The sequence below is a fragment of the Euprymna scolopes genome, chromosome 37 (genome assembly GCF_053919585.1).
Source record: "Euprymna scolopes isolate OS-2025 chromosome 37, ASM5391958v1, whole genome shotgun sequence".
NCBI lineage: Eukaryota > Metazoa > Mollusca > Cephalopoda > Sepiida > Sepiolidae > Euprymna > Euprymna scolopes.
Window position 1 is genome coordinate 60,149,757 of NC_136518.1, and position 19,568 is coordinate 60,169,324.

Below are 19,568 nucleotides of genomic sequence, written 5' to 3' on the forward strand. Positions count from 1 at the left end.
CAGTTGTTTTCTGATATCACGTATTGATTGTACAGGTTAGCTGTCTTCAAATTCCACCACTGTGCGGCCTTGTCTAATCTTTTGTGTCTGAGTTTTCCTTGACCAGACAACCTTTAGCGTTGAAACGCTAAATGTTTTTGTTTTTTTTTTTTCTTTTTTTTTCTGTATACAAAAATGTGAGTTAGTAATTAATATTTGAGTGATGGGGGGGGGGGTTACTATACACAGATTCGAAAAAGTTGTCCAAAAACAAATGAAAGCAAAGGTAAGGTAAGTTACATTTCTACCTAACTGGATAATTGTTTAGTGTTTTTATGTAAGGTAAAATGTTTAATCGGCTGGAAAAACAGAAATAGTTGCAGAATGGTTAAGTTTGGGAAATTAAGTTGAAAACTAAAAACTGTACAATACAGTGTCAAAAACTATGTTACCATGACATAGGCTGACATAATCGGTGGGTTTGTGACAGTATTTTGTATAGTTTTTTAGTTTTAACTCACTTTCTCAAACTTAACATAATCAACAATGCTTCTGCAATGATTTATCTCCATGCCCTACAAAGGGCAGATAACTTCTCTCTTTAAACAAGCACTCAGGGAGGGAAAAGAAAAAAGAAAAAATATCATAGAATCGCTTATAAAAAAAAATAAACAATCTTATATATATATATATATATATATATATATATATATATATATACATATATATATATATATACATATATATATATATATATATATATATATTCTTTTTTTCTTCATAAGTTTTTGTTTTTTTGGGTTTGATTCAAGGTGATACACCCAAGTCATATGGATATATTTTTTTATTTTTGAAATCACACTTTTATAATATATAAGAACTGATAGAAAATTGACACTATAATAATATATATATGAAATCTGCATAAATTAAAACATCATATTTAAGCATATTTTACAACTAGGCTATGCCAGGTGCCCCTGCTAGCTTAGATAAATACTTTTGCAATTTTAACAAAAGAGCTACAATGATATCAGGACGTCTTAATTTAAGTTGAATATCCACAGAATGCCAACATCATATGAAGAATCTCTGTGGAATTTCCACAGATCCCACGAGTCTATATAATTATAAAACTCTGTGAACCGTTGGGCGTACTTCATTGCTTTAAATATTGTCTTCGACGATAGGACGATTCATCTTTTAAAAAAGGGGTATTGCCAGGTATTAAACATAACGTTAAATTCCTTTAAAAATAACGAAGAAAAGAAACAGAAAGAAACTGAGACATGTGCATGCGAGTATTATGTTTTTTTTCTTCTAAAAGTAAAAAAAAAAAAAAAATACTCGAGCTGTTATCAAAACCAAAACTTTAAAACAGTGAGTCAAATATGATACGCATTAGGCCAGATCGCCACGATCTTTAAAAAGTTTTTTCAAACCTACTTTTTCTTAACATAAGGAAGCTGTCATGTAAATGATTTGCAGATATGCAGTCGGGAAATAGTTGACAAACAGATAAAAGTTTGATGAACTCCATGTACCAATTTTTCAATTTTTACTTTTTAGCAACCCATTCTTTTGGATGAAAATTAAATAAAAGGTTTTCTCCATGTCTGAATATCCTATATACCAAATTTAAAGTCTGTAGATCAAAAATTTATTAAGTATATAGGCTGAGAGTTGTCCTCACGCACACACACATTCTCTCTCTCTCTCTCTCTCTCTCTCTCTCTCTCTCTATATATATATATATATATATATATATATATATATATATATATATTTATTTAGTGGAAATGGTAATTAATAAAAACTGAGGAAAGTGCTCAATAATATTCTGGAGCAAATCTGCATTTTATTTTTTATTTTTTATTACCGTATCTTTCTGTTAAGTTACATTATTGTTTCAGCTACCGGGCCGTTTTTTTGGCCGTCTGTAGCTTCCTCAAACTTTTACAGAAGGTTTCTCTAAAAGTCTGAGGAAGCTACAGACGGCCAAAAAAACGGCCCGTTAGCTGAAACAATAATGTAACTTTACAGAAAGATACGGTAATAAAAAATAAAACGTATATATATATATATGTATGTTAGTGATGGGACGATTGCAATACAATTACCGATTCCGATACAATTACCGATACCGATTCTTTATAAATCTTTAAATATTTAAATGTAGAGTTGTTATTTTTCCTGGTTACCGTAAAAACACATGCTAAATGTGCAGATATTTTCCTAAACAAAAAAAATACACTTATAGGAATAATCTATCAATTTTAGTTTTACTAGTCGTTAAAAATCAATAAATATTTATTATTTTATAATTATTGCCGGTAAAGGTATATTTTGCTTTAAACAAAAAATTAAATAAAAAAGACAATTAAAAGAATCGTTTTGGCATCAGAACATATGCATAAATTTTTCTGATTCCGAGACCCCTAAATGTTCCGATTCCTGATGCGGATTCCAATTAATCGTCCTAACACTAATATATATGTGTGTGTGTGTGTGTGTGTGTGTGTGTGTGTGTGTGTGTACGTGGTGCTGAGGGTGGAGAGTTGTATGTTTTGACTTCGATTTTTGCTCATGGTACCCAAGTGATATATGTATTTTTGGGTTTTGATCTCACTGCTATATATTGGATTCAATATAATAATCAATAGAAAATTGTTTCCATAATAATAAATACGTAATCTCCATGAATTAAAATATCATATTTAAACGTATCTTACGACCGGGCAAGGTGGAGCGCCCTGCTAGTATCTTTGGTTCTCATGCATAAAGTAAATTTCACACTGTATAAGGATTATTTGATACTGGAGATATTCATAATCATAACCTATTTCCAAAAGAGGGGAGATATAATATAAGAATTAAGTTCCCCTTGCTGTTATTTTAAATTATTTGAAACCATAGCAGCAAGTCTCCCCTCCATCAAGCTGAGAGGTTTTGGGGAAATAACATATATATATATATATATGTTATTTATTTATTTTTTTCTGCGATACTTTTTTTTGAATGAATGCAATCGTTGATACGAAAATGCATTTTTACCTAAATGCGAGTTGGGAATAATTTTCCCTTTTTACCAATTTGGTGCCCCCAAGTGGGAAGCAGCATGTATATTGTTTTAAAATATATTTCTCCACTGACATGTGTTCGTCTAGATTCAGCCACTCTGATGAGTCGAAGACAACAAAACACGTGTCAGTGGATAATCATATTTTAAAACAAATATATATATATATATATATATATATATATATACTAGAAGAAGTACCCGTCGTTGACTGGGTTCAAAAACAGCCTACAGAAAATGGATATGATTGATGAAAGTATCATAGGTTATGAAAAGGAGGGGCTTGTAAAGAGATAGGTTTTGAGACTCAAAAATTTTACCCTAAGCAAAATATGATGAAAGTAAAGATAATTTTCGCGAAAATATATTTTTTTATATCAACTTTGTTTCCATTCGTAGCCAAGAGGGACCAACAGAATGATGTTTCCTTTCAAAGAGAAAATGTTATATATATATATATATATATATATATATATATATATATATATATATATATATATAAGAAATAAATGTTACCATAGTTAATAAAAGTTACTTTTATGGTAGAAAAGTTCATTGGTTTGTATTCTTAAGTAGTTTGTAAAAATATTTATTATTTTTTTAATTCCCGAACCGGTTTAAAAAAAATCAAAATGGCAGCGACTTTGGAATGGAGAGCCCCGTTTTCAATTTGAAGGAGGGGCACTTGAACATGTTAACAATTTAAGAGAGTTCCGTCAATGTAAGAAATATTTATAAACATATTTTAATGTTTTCCGTTATTTTGTGCTTGAGAAATATTTGATTATGGCATGTGTAGTTTATATAAAAATTCCTTGAAGTAGTTATCGCCTCAAATTTCGTTTTAATTTCGGTTTGCTGAAATTATTTCAAGTAAAGAGCATTAAAAACTATTTAAAAACAAAAAAAAAACATGAACTGAACTTTTATTGACTATGGTAACATTTATTTCTTGTATATTTATTTTTTAGGGTAGTCGTTTGGTCGTTTGTTGGCTTTTCTGCTAAACACTCTTACTAAATAATATCGATGAAATATCGAAAAACAAAGAAACAAAAACAGTTTTGAAGAATAATGAAGCTTTACTTACTTTAGTAAAATAATCCGAAAGAGCAAAATGGGATATTAAAAAAGTAAACACATAATTACTTTAGTTTTTTAAAGCAAAGAATCGATATAAATATGAATAAGAAGAAAATGCACCCTTTTCAAGCAGAACAGCTTTGTTTCAGTTTTACAGTATTGAACGGTGTAGTATTGCGCCATCGGATTCAGGGATGTACTATTGTAATGTAAAGAACACGCAGAAAGGGTTGTAATCAACCGAATTCCTTCAAGTACACTGATAAAAAAAAAGCTTAAACAGATATATAAATAAAAATAAAAAGGTTATGTAAATGTTTTTAAAAAGACACGTAATCACGTGAGCAGGATTTTTTCCTTCTTTTGACACGATAACAAGTGATGTTCTTATTTTTTATTATTTATCTATTTTCGAAAGAGTGCCACGTGCAAGTGGAGAAAGAAAAAAACAGAGTTATGCAAAATTTGTGTCGAGAATTGTCTAAAGTTCCGACTTTTTTTTTTTGGCTTTCACTTTAATAAGAACGTGAATTTATGAGGTGAATTTATTCGGCACAATATGATTCAACTCCAAAAAATAAATAAAAGCTAACGTGAATTAAGATTAAAGTCAAGGTGTTATTGTGGACCCTCACCCCTTTTAAGAAACCTTGTTAAACTTTGTGACATATTTACATTCTATGGAGGTCAGGCACGAACGAACACCTGATAATTTTATTGTACCATATTTCTTCAAACTGAAACGTAATTATCAAAGTATACTCACACAAATAGATATGAAAATTGTTTGTTAAAGTTTGTGCCATATTTCCATGGAGTACAGGCGTTAACTCAGACCCCACACTTTTATTATCATATCCTTATTTAAGTTAAAACATTCTTATCAAAGTATTCTGATGTACATCTATATCAAAAACCCTTGTAAACGTTTTTTTTTTTTTTCATTTTTTATTTCCATGCTTTGGGAGCCACGCGCGAACGCAGACCCCACAATTTTCATGAACCACCATTCTGCCAAATCAAACATACCCATTCCTGATCCTCGATACATCTTCTATCATTATATGTAATCGGTTTTTTAAAATAGTCAACCATATAGGAGCCTATTCGTGACCAGACACACACACACACACACACACATACGTTCAGCTTTATATTATAGATATAAGAATTGGATACTTATTTCCAGTTTTCCTAATATAAATTTACCAAATTTATTCCTTAGAAAACAGAAATGGGTGAAAAGGAATACAAAATAAAATGGTGATATGTCATGATCAACTTTCATGAATCGTGATTAAAAATGTCAGTGAAGAAGAAAATCAAGATGTCTCCTTACACATGTAGCAAGGAAGTCATCAGATTATGAAAGGCAGAAGTGAGAAATTTCAAAAAAGCAACCTAGAGGCTTTTACCTTTATAGATTCGAAGTTATGTTCAGAAAATAAAAGAAATTTAAAAAAAAAATGCATTTGAAAATAAGTCAACATTTTAATTCCACACAAAAAAAATGCCTGGAATATGATCAGGAAGAAACCTTTGTGCCTAATTTGTAATATAGTTGTACAATTTTTATATTGCAAGTAAAAGGAAAAATATGCCCAAGAAAACATCTTGCAAATTCCAAATACCCATGTAAAACATCTCCCAAAAATTAACTATATAGCAATTAACATAAAATATATCCCTGACCTTTTCAAAACTTAACGATTAAGAACAATGTCTAAAATTTTCCAAATAATCAAACAAAAAGTTGAAAAAAAGTTCAACTAAATTCTATGCTGATAACTATATATAACAGAGCTGCTGACGCTGGATTATCAGCTCCAGCATATGCAAATGACCAAGCCAGTGTGCGATGTGACGTCACAACAAAGTATAAATGACACACGTTTGGCAAAGCATGTGTTCAGAGTGGTGGTGTTCAAGGCGTGGCCAGTATTCAGAGAAGCACGTATTTGAGACATAAAGGATTCGAGATGCGTTTGAGATATTAGAAAGCGAAAAAGGACATATTCAAAACGCGAGAGTGGGAAAGGATGTTCGAAACACGAGTGTTTAGAGAAGTGGTATTCGAGATGCGTGGGTGATGTCAGAGCAGAAACGTAAAGTCACACCCGGCTTAAAAAAGAGAAATAAGTTGTTTAAATATTTAGAAACAAATGCGTTGTTGGAAATATCAGATATAAAGGCTTTTGTTAAAGAAAGAAAGTGAGTCGAGTTTTTATTTTATTTTATTTTGTTCCTTGCGACGGAGTCTTCAACGTGTTGGGTCCATTAAAAGGTGAAAACACCGTTTTAAAAAGGTGTACAACGTTACATTTTACCTACTACGTATTTTAAAACAAATAAATGATTGGGATCATCCAAACCCATCTTGGATGTTATAGTCCAGCGGTCTCCAAAGTTTTTTGAACGGAGGGCCATATTGCTGACTTTTTAGAGCTACACGGGTCAAAAAACAAAAATGACCTGGTCATGTTTTATACTATTCTGCTCAATAGTTTTGCTTTTTAGCGAAAGTAATTCTCCAAAACCTCATTCTTTGTTTGATTTTTTTGAACAAAAAGAAAAACATTTCTCCATATTTCCTTTTTTTTTTTTCATTTTTCCTGAATATTTTCATGTTTTTAATAAGAACTCTGCAGGCCAGATCAAAGATTTTAGCGGTCAAATCTGGCTGGTAGGTCATAATTTGGAGACCTCTGTTATATCCACCACGTTTCGGCTGATGTAACCTAAGACCTTCATCAGGTGTCTCTTGTTGAACTATAGCGAACTTTGGAATCTGTACACGATGTCAAACAGAATTCTAATACACAGAGGTAGATTGTTCTCATTCTGTCAATGTAGAAGTCTTAAGTAATTATTAATTATAATCTTAGTATCGCCTGTACTAAGGATTATACTTAACTTCCACATGACTGTCGCTCAACACTAATTATTACTTAAAACGTTATCCGTTAGACCACAAATTCACGTGGACCAGTGTCAGAACAGATAAAATGCTAAGTAATAATGTTCAATAAATTATTTTTCATATTTTTCAATAATTTATTTGTCTTACAATGAGGTTATATTTTTTTGTGTGTTCTTTTGATTTTCAGACTAATTTGATTATATCATTCTCAAAATTATTAATTGCTGGGTAATGTGATGTGTTTTCAAATGATTTTAGATCATACTAATTTTCTGTTTGCCTTTTTTTTTTTACGAATAATAAGTTAAGTGATATTTGATATTCTGACAAAATGTGTTTGTTTCTGACACATTATTCTCCATAAATATTTTTTGCTAGATAGCAGAGCATTACCACTGTTGACAAAGGGAAGAGTTTATTATGTATGTTTATGTGGTCTGATTATGTATGCAATTGAAACCTGGCTAGTGAGTGCATGGAGAGTAATAGTATAAGTAATGTGAGTATTGAAGACAGGCTTAGTTCTAAGGAATGTGGTAAAAAAAACAATCAAGAGGTAATTATGCCACACTTCCAACACTCTACGTTCTGCCGTCAAGAACCTCCCAATTGCAACACACGGTGCACTGCTGACACAACTCGCCATTATATATATATATATATATTGGTTGTATCGATTGGTTTCCTAGATGTAAATTCTATGAAACTTGCATGATTATTAAAGAGTGCTCAATGCAGGACAGAGCTGGTATATAGTCTGTTTATTATGCAAACATTATTGGTTACACATGTGCATACATGTTTCAGTGGAGTCCCAATTCTGATGAAGTATTGTCCCTGAATTGGGACTCCACTGAAACATGTACGCACATGTGTAACCAATAATGTTTGTATAATTGACTGACTTTGTTTACAACTTAAATGGGCCCTTCGGTGGGGCATTAGAATACGCTGACTGCCCCCCCCTGCAGAGGATAAAAGTCCCTCAATGGAGGTAGTGGATATGACCTTAAACTATATCCAGTGGTGAGGCCCCAGCTTGTGGGCTTTGGGGAGTGTGGAGCCACCCTTTAATTACCATTGCTCCCAGGTCCACTCTGACCCGGAGTGGTAGTACCTGTTAGGGTCCCAACTATGGGTTAAATAGAAACTGACATGAAAACAACAAATATATTCTATTAAAAATATTTTTCTTCAAAATCTTTGGATTCGGCATTAAATAACCTGAAAAGGGTTGATATGCTGTAAAACAAAACCAACCAACCAACCAACAACTTAAATGACAAAATAAAAAATTAAATGTTCTCAAAATAATTTTTTTTCTTTTTTCTATTTTTAGAATCAGAATTATCACACATTTCTGAAAGTAAAGATCTGCAATCGCCTTCCAAAGAAAATGTAGAAAATATCCAAAGTTCTTCTTCTTTGGAGATGGACAAATCCAGAGCAGGTTAGTTTTTAGAATTTTATTCTGTTTAATTTTTTTTTTTTTTTCAAATCTTGTTAAAACATTGGTTCACATTAGATGATTCAAGTAATATTAAGTTTGGTCAGAACTTGGATAGCTGATCGTGAATGTCAAATGAATATTGTGCCGAGTTATGTCAATTGGTATGTGCGGAAATGGTGGCAAAGCCACAATAAAATCACAAGATAGAGAAGCTAAAGATATTAAAAGTTTGTGTATTCACCATTTTGCATTTTGTCAATGAGATAGCTGTTTTTTAAAGTGGGTGCGGCATTTGTTTACAGTCAATGAAAAACAATTTATTGACGATTGGGGGCATTATTCACAACTGTTTCAACACAATAAAAAGGAGTTTGTACGTCAATATGTGGCAATGAATGAAACGTGGATCCGCCATTTCACTTCTGAGTCAAATTGGCAATTTGATTGGTAAATTGGTAATTTGTTTGGTAAATTGGCAATTTGTTTGGTAAATTTGTAAATTGGCAATTTGTTTGGTAAATTGGCATTTTTTTTTGGTGAATTGGCAATTTGATTGGTATATTGGCAATTTAGCAATTTGATTGGTAAATTGACAATTTGTTTGGTAAATTGGCAATTTGTTTGGTAAATTTGTAAATTGGTAATTTGTTTGGTAAATTATCAATTTTTTTTTGGTGAATTGGCAATTTGATTGGTATATTGGCAATTTAGCAATTTGATTGGTAAATTGACAATTTGTTTGGTAAATGGACAAGTTGGCAATTTGATTGGTAGATTGGTAAATTAAGCTAAATATGACTTTATCAGTGTCTGTTTCTGACTTCAATAGTACAAAATAGTCTGTTCGGACCAGATTTTCTTCTTCATAGATATATTTAGAGTTTTATTTTTTCTTTCATTCTGTTATTGTTGGCTGTGACGTGAGTGGTCATGCGCTCCAGTATCATGAAGAATATCTCACCAGCCTATCTTTGTTATTTTTATGCTGTTATCGCCATCTTTAATCATGTTATCCTCATCTTCATAGTTGTTGTTGCTACGTTTTGGCCAACTCATCCTTTGGCCTTCTTCAGGTGATTAACCATGACGGGGTAGGAATGCTGAGTGTTGTAACTGTATATCCAGTAATTACTGCCTTTCATAGTTGTTGTCTAATCTTGTTTTGGTCAACTAATCGTCTGGCCTGCTTTGGGTGGGATTAAAACCGCCACTTTCAGACAATGCTCACCTGGAATCACAGAGACTCAACGCCTCTATCTATTGTGCCATGGCCCTGAAAAAAGCCAGAGAAATAGTTGGGCGAAACATGGTGAAACAACAGCAACTATGAAGATGAGGATAACAGTCCACAAAAGAATGAATACACAAATTATGAAGCCTCCTTTCAAAGGATTTCCAAAAAAAAAAGTAAATAAATGAATAATAAAGAAACAAGACACAAGGAAACGTTTGCTGAGTTCTTCAAGGCTTCATTGGAGATAATGAAATTAGTAGAGTAAGAGCAAGAGAGAGAAAGAGAGAGACTAATGTTTTACATTTTAAACTTACTTTCTATCTAACAAAATGACTGATGTGCAGACGGATGGACGTTGATAAGATTCAGCTTAGATTATTTCTACATTATTTGTCATGTATCGTTCACATGCTTCCAACATAGAGGGATTTTAGTTCTCTCCCACTGCAAGAACATAGACACCACAGAATTGGAAAGTGGGATTGAGAAGCCAGCGCCTTCAAGGAGGAGCACTCCGACCTGCAAAAGGTGCCTGAGCCGCCCATTGACAGTCACCACTGAGGGTGCCTCAGGCGATTAGTAAGAGAGAGAAGGTAAGGCCTGGGAGGGGGGGACCTCCTAGAACTGCACAGAACCAAACTCCCACCACAAAATCAATAGGAATCGGATCATTACAGACATGGTCTAACCTCTGTTGATTTTGAGGAGCTAAAAGTCTTCCAACAGAGAGACTGATTTGAAAAATTTAATTTCTTTTGCTCAAAAATGTGGCATCATATTCTCATATCGTTTGACTGTTCTGTCTACGGAGCTTGACCTCTTATGCCTGCATTGTCATCCATCTTTCGTTCAACCTTGAGAATTATTCTGCTCTCTGGATCGAGGTTATCTTGATATGCACTAAGAGTGACCCTCATCCAAATTCACACTAGCTAACTTAATCGCCGCTTACTGGCGTAGGGTCCGTACAATGTAACAATTAGCCATGATTTGTAATATACTGAACGTCACCCAACTGTCTCTTAACTATGTATTTCTTAACATTTTTTACAAGATTATGGAATTTGCATCCATGCTGTACATCCATTAAAGTAAGGACGATATTTTACTTTAATATCTACTAGCGTGGGAGGAGGGCGGCTTTGCCCGGGCGTAAAATACACTTAAATATAATATTTTAATTTGTCCAGATTTCGTATATATTATTATAGAGTCCTGATTTCAAAAGTTAAAAAAAATAGTTTTTAGGTGCCATCAGCTAGAATTGAAACCGAAACTGTAGCATTCAAAGCGGGTGCGTTGCCACTGTACCAACGTGATACGCATATGAACTGATTAAAAACTAAAAATAAACTAAGATGAATGTACAAAATGTATAAAGATTTTTTCAATTTTGGCCTATTAAAGACCCATAAAAGAATGGCCCGTAAAAAATCAGATCATTTGAGGCCCCTAGCGTCGCTCTGTAACTTTTAGTCTCGGAGGAGATAGAGTTTGAAAATATGGCAAAAGACAGACAGATCGACATATAGCCGTTTATATATTAGATTTATAAATTGAAAATGGTAGAAATTAAAATTTGAGAATAAAGATGGTAATATGGGGCTAAGTATTCTGTATTTTAATTATTCGGACTACTGTTCTGATCTTGAATATTATTTGCACAATGTTTCGGCCAATGTAAACTCCGAACTTCATGAGGTGTATCTTGTCAAACTTAGAATCTTTCAGTCAAACTCAGGAATCTGCACGGAATTTCAAATAGAACCCTTTATTTAATCCAGGGGTAGCAGGCTCTCGTTCCATCTATGACTGGGTAGAAGTTTTAAGTAATTCGCAACTGAATTCTTCTCATCAACTACACTGAGGATTGAACCTTTACCCTCCAGAGGAGTGTCACTTACGACTGAATTTTATCTGTTACATCACCGGTTCTTCCAGACTTAAAACTTTTTTTAGAACCGAAAGCAAGCAGGCCAATCTCTAAATGGGAGTGAAACTTAAATGGGAGCAAAAAAAAAAAAAAAAAAGAAATAGGGATGAAGTTTGAGGGTGAATGGTGTTTTTTTTCACGATTAATTTTATTTTGGAAGGTCAAACACAAAAATAAAAGTGGAGAGTGAGTCTGAGGAAAAGCTCTATTACAAAAAAAAACAAAACAACAACAACAAACAAAAAAAAACGATGATTATCCAGAATTGATCCCTATATGAAAAAAAAAAAAAAAAAAATCTGTATGATGTATTCACCGCCTGCACTGGTGACGGAAAAATATCGTACACCAAAAAATCACGCAAAATGATTAAGTAGTTTTATTTTTAAATAAAAACTCAAATTTTATGGTTCAACTATAAAAGACGATTTCGCGACGCTATCTTTGAAAATAGCCTGTAAAAACAAGGGAGACAACTCCAAATCGAGGGTAAAGCTATTACTAACATGGCAAAGGGGCATTAAAAAAAAAACGCTCAAATTCACTTAAAAATGTTTTTTTTTTTTTTTTTTTAATAAAAATAAAATTCCTTGATAAATTTACTTGTTTTTCAGTGTACTATATTTTTCTTTCCGTCACAGGTACGTTGTCAGGAATAACACGATGTTACGGGACCACTGATTGGTCTTGTCGCTAATGAGACAAGATCGGGGATTGGCCGCTAAAGGGCCTCCCCGACCAAACCCTTTTTTTGCTTTCAGCGGGAAATCTGAATTTCCCTGGCTTCAAAAAATTGCTAGCTGAAGACAGTCGTGAAAAAAGACAGCAGAAAATGGCCTGGTAGTCGTATTCTTCGACAGGATTGACTAAAACCACTCCAAGTCTCCCAGAGCCTAAATGCAACGACTGTACATTAATCTCATCAAGGGATTATGAACTACTCGGCCCATGCCAGCAAAATAAGACCAACTAATTTTGCAACAGACCTACCTATGGCAGTCAACTTTTTCTTCAAGACCACGGTAAGTTCTGTTTCATTTTGTTACGTCTGACACTGGGCCTATTTTCAGGCTATGAGAGAGTTTTCTCACATAGCATTTTGCAAAATTAGTTGTTTTAATGATTCCTAGTACCTTCTAATTCAATAACAAAAAAATAGTACCTTCTAATTCAATAACAAAAAAATATTATTAGCTGAGTACGATAATTCGTTTGTTGTCTTTGGTTAATTAATAGGCTGCTTCTTGGTTTAACTAACATTTTTAAAACAAAGAGGAATCATTAATTCGAAGTATATATATATATAAGTAAAAAAAAAAAAACAAATTAAATTAATAGTAAGATAAGATATTTTCTTCTATTTTTATGTGTTTCTTCCATGTTATGATAAATTTCTTAGTTTCGGTGGTTGTAAAAAAAAATTTTACTTTTGGTTTCGGTCTAGAAGGATTCCTCCTTTTCTAATTTAAACATTGTGTTCTACCACTATTTGTTCGTAAATTTGACATTATTATTTATCCGTAAAAAAAAGGGAGTTTTGTTTTTTGGTTTCGGTCTAGAAGGATTCTCCCTTTCCAAAATGTCTCCGTCTCGCAAGGAGCTTGAGGCCAGCCTGGCGGCTAAGAGAGTCAGGATAACTACTACGGTAGAGAGACTTACCCATGACGCTTCTCCTAGACTAATAGCCTGTAGTGTTTCTGACGTAAAAAGATGGCTGCTAGACTGTGAAAGTCTAGTCGACCAAATTATGACTAAATGTCTCGCTGAGGAACGAGCTGAGATATGTGACGAAGACCACGCGTTTACTGTCTCGGTTCGTGAAACGCTTCTGGAATTCGAAGCACCAACAATGAAAGGAGATGGGAAGAAAGGGAAATCCCCTATAATTAAGTTGGAGGTAGATTGTCCGACATTCGTGGATAACCCTCCAGGGAATAAATTCTCTTTTAGAACTTTTCTGAAGAGATTCGAATTTTATACATCGTCGTTGGACGATGATTCTGATAAGCTTCTGTTGTTAAAAACGAAGCTAGGCGGAAAAGCTTTCGAGATGGTGTCCGAACTTGATATCAAGCCGGAAAACTATCTGAAAGCTATAAATATTTTAAGGGAAAAATTCTACAACCCTGCCGATATAAAAAATAAAATTTTTGAAGAAATGCTTTCTTCCACAGATACTATAGGGGACCCTTCTCTTCTAAGGAACTATATTGATAGAGTCAAGGCCGACCTGGTCGAGCTGGACAACTCCTTCAAGGGAGATTTTTTTGTAGACGGCTCGGTTTCAGGCGAGCTTGTCGCTCACATTGTGTTAAAACGAATTCCTAACGGGATGTGTAAACAATTAATGTCCCGAGCCAGGACAAGGTACCCTTCCCTTAAAACAATAATGGAAGTTATCCCCGAAATTCTGGAGATTGACATGGCGACGCCAGCCTGGAAAGGGCGCGAAATTGGCCCGCCAAAACCGTCCGCCATTTTGTCCAACAGGCGACAGGGAGAAAACGCAAATTCTTTAAAGAATTCCTTTCAATCTCGGAAGGAATTAAAACCTGAAAAACCCTCTCCCCCAAGCAACAATTATTATAGGTCGTGCAAGTTGTGCGATAAAACTGACCATAGCGCTAGGGACTGTACGACTTATAAGACCTTTGATGTTAGACTTGAGAGAGCGGGAGCATTAAATTTATGCACCAAATGTTTGGGCTCCCATAAGGAAGCTAAATGTCCAGGCATAAAAGGTTTTCCTTATGCATGTGGTTCCTGTGGGTTAAGGTCCCATTTTTCAGCGATGTGCCCAAAGTCGCCCAAACCTTTCGTCGGGAAAACGATTCTGGCAGAACATGGCAGCTGCATATTTCCTGTGATAAGGGTCTCATTAAAGAGAGAACAACGTCCTGTGTCTTTTATAGGCACCGCCAAAACTGGGGGGGCAGGTCAGTACTTTTTGACGGACCGTCTTTTTAAAAATCTACCAAAAATCAGGTAATTATCCGATCAATACGAAATTTTCAGCGATTATTAGGAGAAGAATGAACTTTATAACAGTGTACTTATTTTTCATAAACGATATTTATATATATATATTTTTTTGCTTACAAAACCCCCCCTTGTTTTGAAGTGGGAACAAATATGCTTAAAATAATCATCTGAAACTGAACAAAACATATTGTGTTGTTGTAAGGGACAGAATTATGGATTTAAAAAAAAAAAAAAAAAAAAGTGTTTGCATACCTTATTTTGACGTCTGAATATCAGAACTTCGATTGTGTTTAATTATCCCGCTTTTGAGTTTTGAAGTGTGAAATTCGGTGAATATGTTAAGTAAAATAATTAATTTAAGTTAAGCAAAACAAAAAAAAAATTTTTTTTATATTTATACGAAAAAAGCCATTTTAAAATTTTTGATAAATAAATTAACAATTTCTTTTTAGCGAGCCGAATAATGCATGACCATTATTAAACAGAGCATGCTTTGAATAATCGATACAAAAAAAAAAAATTCGATAAATATTGTGCCCTTTGTGTTAAAAATAGCATCATTTTTTTCGATCTCGTTTGAAAACGTTTGCCGCCTTTCAACTACGGTGGACCAAACGCGCTGAAATAATTTTTTTTTATTCTGCTTTAAATTGCCCCCTCCCCCCATTTTGGGGAGCCTGGCCCCCACACACATACACATTAAAAACCAAACTCATACAAATGGTCACCCATCTGGTACTGGCCAGCCTCAGCTTAATAATACATTGAAATTTTCGTCACTGAAAAATAAGTTTTTTTGGCCTGTTTAGTCTTCCATAGTTTTCGTCTCATCGAAAGAAAACGTAAACAGAGTCGATCTGAACTCTTCGGCGACGCGAAATATCTGGTTACATATATGAATAAGTGGAATTATTTGAAATTCAGGTACTTATATTATAATATTTTTGCATATTCTCTTAGAAAATCATCCTAAATCTTAGTTAGACAATAAATGAATAAATAAATTATTTCAAAAACCCTTTTTTTTTAATATTTAAGTACGTTTTTTGTGCAAGACAAAAAATAACAATTGTTAACTTTTTGGGAAAATTTAACATTTAAAATTGAATTAAAAATAGTAGAAAAAGTTTTACATTATTCTGTTTTCTATATGATAAAATTCAGGGTTTTATCTTTCTGGAAAAAAAAAGTTACTCAGAAATAATGGATTTTAATAAATGTAATTTAGTTTTAAAAAACAACAACAACTTGATTTTGCGGCCATTTTTGGCGGTGCCTAGTCTTTTAACTGCCTCGTCGATACTGGCAGCCAAAAATCCTTTTTCTCTAATGCAATTTTGAGGAAATTATGCTCTCGGGAGAATCTAACCCCTAATTCTGTAGTTATGCCCATTAATACCTTTATTGGTACAAAAACCCTAGACCTCTACGAACTTGGGGTGTCAGTGAAAATAGGGGCGCAAAAGCCCTTTTTCCATGCTGGACTATTTACGGATAGTTTAAATTTAAAATTTAACGTGTCACAGTTTAATGAAGTGACAACCAATATAAAAGAGGCAGGATTTCGACTCTGTCATGGGTACGAGAGTATGAACGACTCATTATTACATGGTCTTGTTGGGTTGGATATAATCCAACGTATGAAAAAATTCCAGCTCATAAGTTGTCTTAATGGTTCTGCTTGGGAAACCTCCAATGGAATTATCCCGTTTGGGAATGTGGGCTGTTTTGCGAAAGGTCAAGCCGATACTTTGGAAAATCCACTTGACATAACCCCCTTTGAAAATATTGTCCGCTCGTTGCCCAAGTGTTCAAACTATTTAATTGAGGGTGCCTTAAACCCTGTGTCTTCATTCCCTGACCCACTGGGCCCATTTTTCGAAGACTCCTCCGTTGAGCGCGGAGTGGAGAAATTCTTATCCCTAGATTCTATAGGGATAGATGAAAAATCAAATTTATCTTCGTATGATGAAGATAAAATTACTAAATTTAAGAAAACCGTAGTTTTAAGAGATGGTAAATATTACGTTGATTTACCGTGGGATGACGAGAAGTTGTCCCTGGTCGATTCCAACTACATTCCAGCCTTGAAAATCATGCAAAGGGTGGCCATCTCCTTGGAAAAAAGGGGTCTTTATGACAAGTATACTCAGGTCTTCCATGAGTACGAGGAACTTGGAGTTATAGAACAGATCTATGTCCCTCCGGGAGAATATAAAAATTACTGTTGGATCCCCCATCGTCCGGTCATAAAACAAGGAACTGGGGTCACCACCAAGATGCGACCTGTATTCAATTGTTCCTTCAAGAGACGAGGAGGTGTTTCCCTTAATGATGCGGCCTATGCTGGTGTCAACCTAACTGCCCAATTGTTGGACCTCTTGCTGGTCTTCCGGAAGAACAATTATGTACTTTTGGGGGACCTGAAAAAAGCCTTCCTTCAGGTCCGTCTGAGGACCAATAAGGATAAAAATAGATTTTGTTTTTTCTTGAAGGTGAATGAGAATTTGCGTGCTTATAGATACAATACAGTAATATTCGGCTTCAATGCAAGCCCATTCATTTTAAGTTGTATCATCAAGCTGCATACCGAGAGATACCCTGATGATGTTCCCTCCTCTGTGCTCCATAATAATTTTTATGTCGACAATCTGGTCGCTACCAATAGTGATTTCAATTCTCTTTGTTCAACCTACGAAACAGTACGAGAAAGATTAATGGATGCTGGATTTGAACTTCAGTCTTGCAATTCCAACCACAATCACTTACAAATTAAAATGATCGAGGATGGGACCCTGGTTTCTCCTCCTCCCCCCATTGAAAAGGTGTTAGGGTACCATTATTCTCCACAGAGAGATTCTGTGTGCTTGGCACCCGTAGCGATAGATTCTAAGGTCAACACCAAGCGAGGAATCTTGTCTCAGACTTCCAGAATCTTTGACCCATTATCGTTGTTCCTTCCTGTCACAGTCCAGGGCAGGATCCTAATCAGTCAACTGTGGAGGAACAAATTATCCTGGGACCAAGAAATCCCAGAAAATTTCGCCGATGCTTGGCAGAATCTCGCTGGTGAGTTGAACGATTTGAGTGGGATTGAGTTTCCAAGGAATGCCTTGGTGAATGACGTTCCTACTGATTTCTTATGCTTTTGCGATTCTTCCAAACTTGCGTACGGATTTTCGCTGTATGCCAAGCAGGGGTCGCAGTGTCACCTTGTATTCGCAAAGGGAAAGGTGGCTCCTCTTAAGAAAAAAACCCTACCCATTCTGGAACTTATGGCAATTTATCTTGCTTTTAAGGTCGTCCCTAATGTGTTAAGGGCCTTGCAGCCTGTCGACGTCCGTAATTTGTTTGTAGTCTCTGATGCCCAGGTGGCATTGTCTTGGGTGTTGAACGGTAGGGGTACAAAGAAAAATCTCTTTGTGGAAAACCGAATTTTGGACATTAAGAGGATGTTGGAAGCTATCCAAAATGATTTTGGTATCTTACCTCAATTTAAATATGTCCCTTCTGCTGAAAACCCGGCAGATTTGTTAACCAGGGGTCTTTCCTCTGCTAAGTTCCGGCAATTTTTCGATTTGTGGGTTCATGGCCCTGATTGGGCAAATCGAAGTGCTGTTGATTGGCCAATAACTCCGTTACCGTGTCTGAATGACACTAATAAAAAGATTGTCTCTTGCTTTCTTTCCAATGAGGCTACTTCGGAAGAGAATATTCTTCCGTTTAATATTTCAAAATTTTCTTCCTTGACGAAGACAATCGGTGTGCTGGAGAAGGTTTTGCGGTTTGTCGATAAATTGAAACATAGACAAACCGATACTGTTAAAAGGGCAAAGTTTTTGCTTTTCTCTAGTATGCAGAGGAAAGAATTCCCCTGCGAATTAAATTACTTAAAGGAACCTGCTGGTAAAACTATACCGCCAAGAGTAAGTGCCCTTGGATTATTCTTGGATAATGAAGGATTGCTGCGCGCCACAGGTCGTATACAAAGTTCTGATATTCACCCATATCAAGTCAAACACCCCATCATCTTAGGTAAATATCATGATTTGACTCGACTAGTGGTTCAGGAGGCACACTGGAATTGCAGTCATCTCGGAGTTAGCTCAACCCTAACCAAGTTAAGACTAATGGGGTTTTGGATCCCTCAAGGGAGACAATCAGTGAAGGGCGTCCTCCGCCATTGCATGACATGCAAAAAAATAAATTCTCTGCCTTGTCAGACCCCTTCGGGTTCTCAACTACCAGCCCACCGGACAAATTTTGTTCGCCCATTCAACCAAGTTGGTGTTGACTTTTCTGGCCATTTTTGGATAAAGGGGAACAATGAGGATACCAAAATGTATCTCTTGTTGTTTACCTGTATGAGTCTCAGGGCTGTACATCTTGAACTGTTGCCTGACATGAGCACACGTTCTTTTCTACTGGCATTTGTCAGGTTTACTAACCTATTTGGTGTCCCTTCCTACGTTTATTCTGATAATGCCAAAACCTTCTTGGCTGCTGGTATCTCGTTGTCAGAAGTATTCATTTCTGATGAGTTCAAGGAACAATTCAGATCAACTTCAATTAGACATGTTACCATCCCTCTTTATTCCGCATGGCATGGAGGCACATGGGAGCGGATGATACAAACCGTGAAACGGTGTTTCCACAAATTAATTGGTAGGAGGAAGATCGAATATTTCAACTTCCTAACTATTGTTTCTGACGTAGAGAAGGCCATTAATGACAGACCCCTCACCTACGTTGACTCTGCGGAAAGGGGATTGGAAACTTTGACCCCTAATCATTTTCTGCAAACGGGCTATAGCCCACGCTTGATATTGGGAAACATGGAGGTCGATGATCTCTGTCCTGACACCCCGAGTAGGGTGCAATTGTTAAACTCTCTGCAGCTGAGAGATG

The 19,568-nt window shown here is 35.1% G+C and overlaps 1 protein-coding gene across 3 annotated transcripts in view; it reads left to right on the forward strand.

The window, feature by feature from the left end:
• LOC145261207 (cilia- and flagella-associated protein 74-like) overlaps positions 1-19,568 on the forward strand; it is a 2,330,915-nt gene that overhangs the window by 354,953 nt on the left and 1,956,394 nt on the right. For all 3 annotated transcript variants that reach the window (XM_080119545.1, XM_080119548.1, XM_080119547.1), the window contains exon 21: positions 8,401-8,511. In XM_080119545.1, the coding sequence (XP_079975671.1) occupies positions 8,401-8,511 (111 nt within the window). The remainder of the gene's footprint in view (positions 1-8,400; positions 8,512-19,568) is intronic.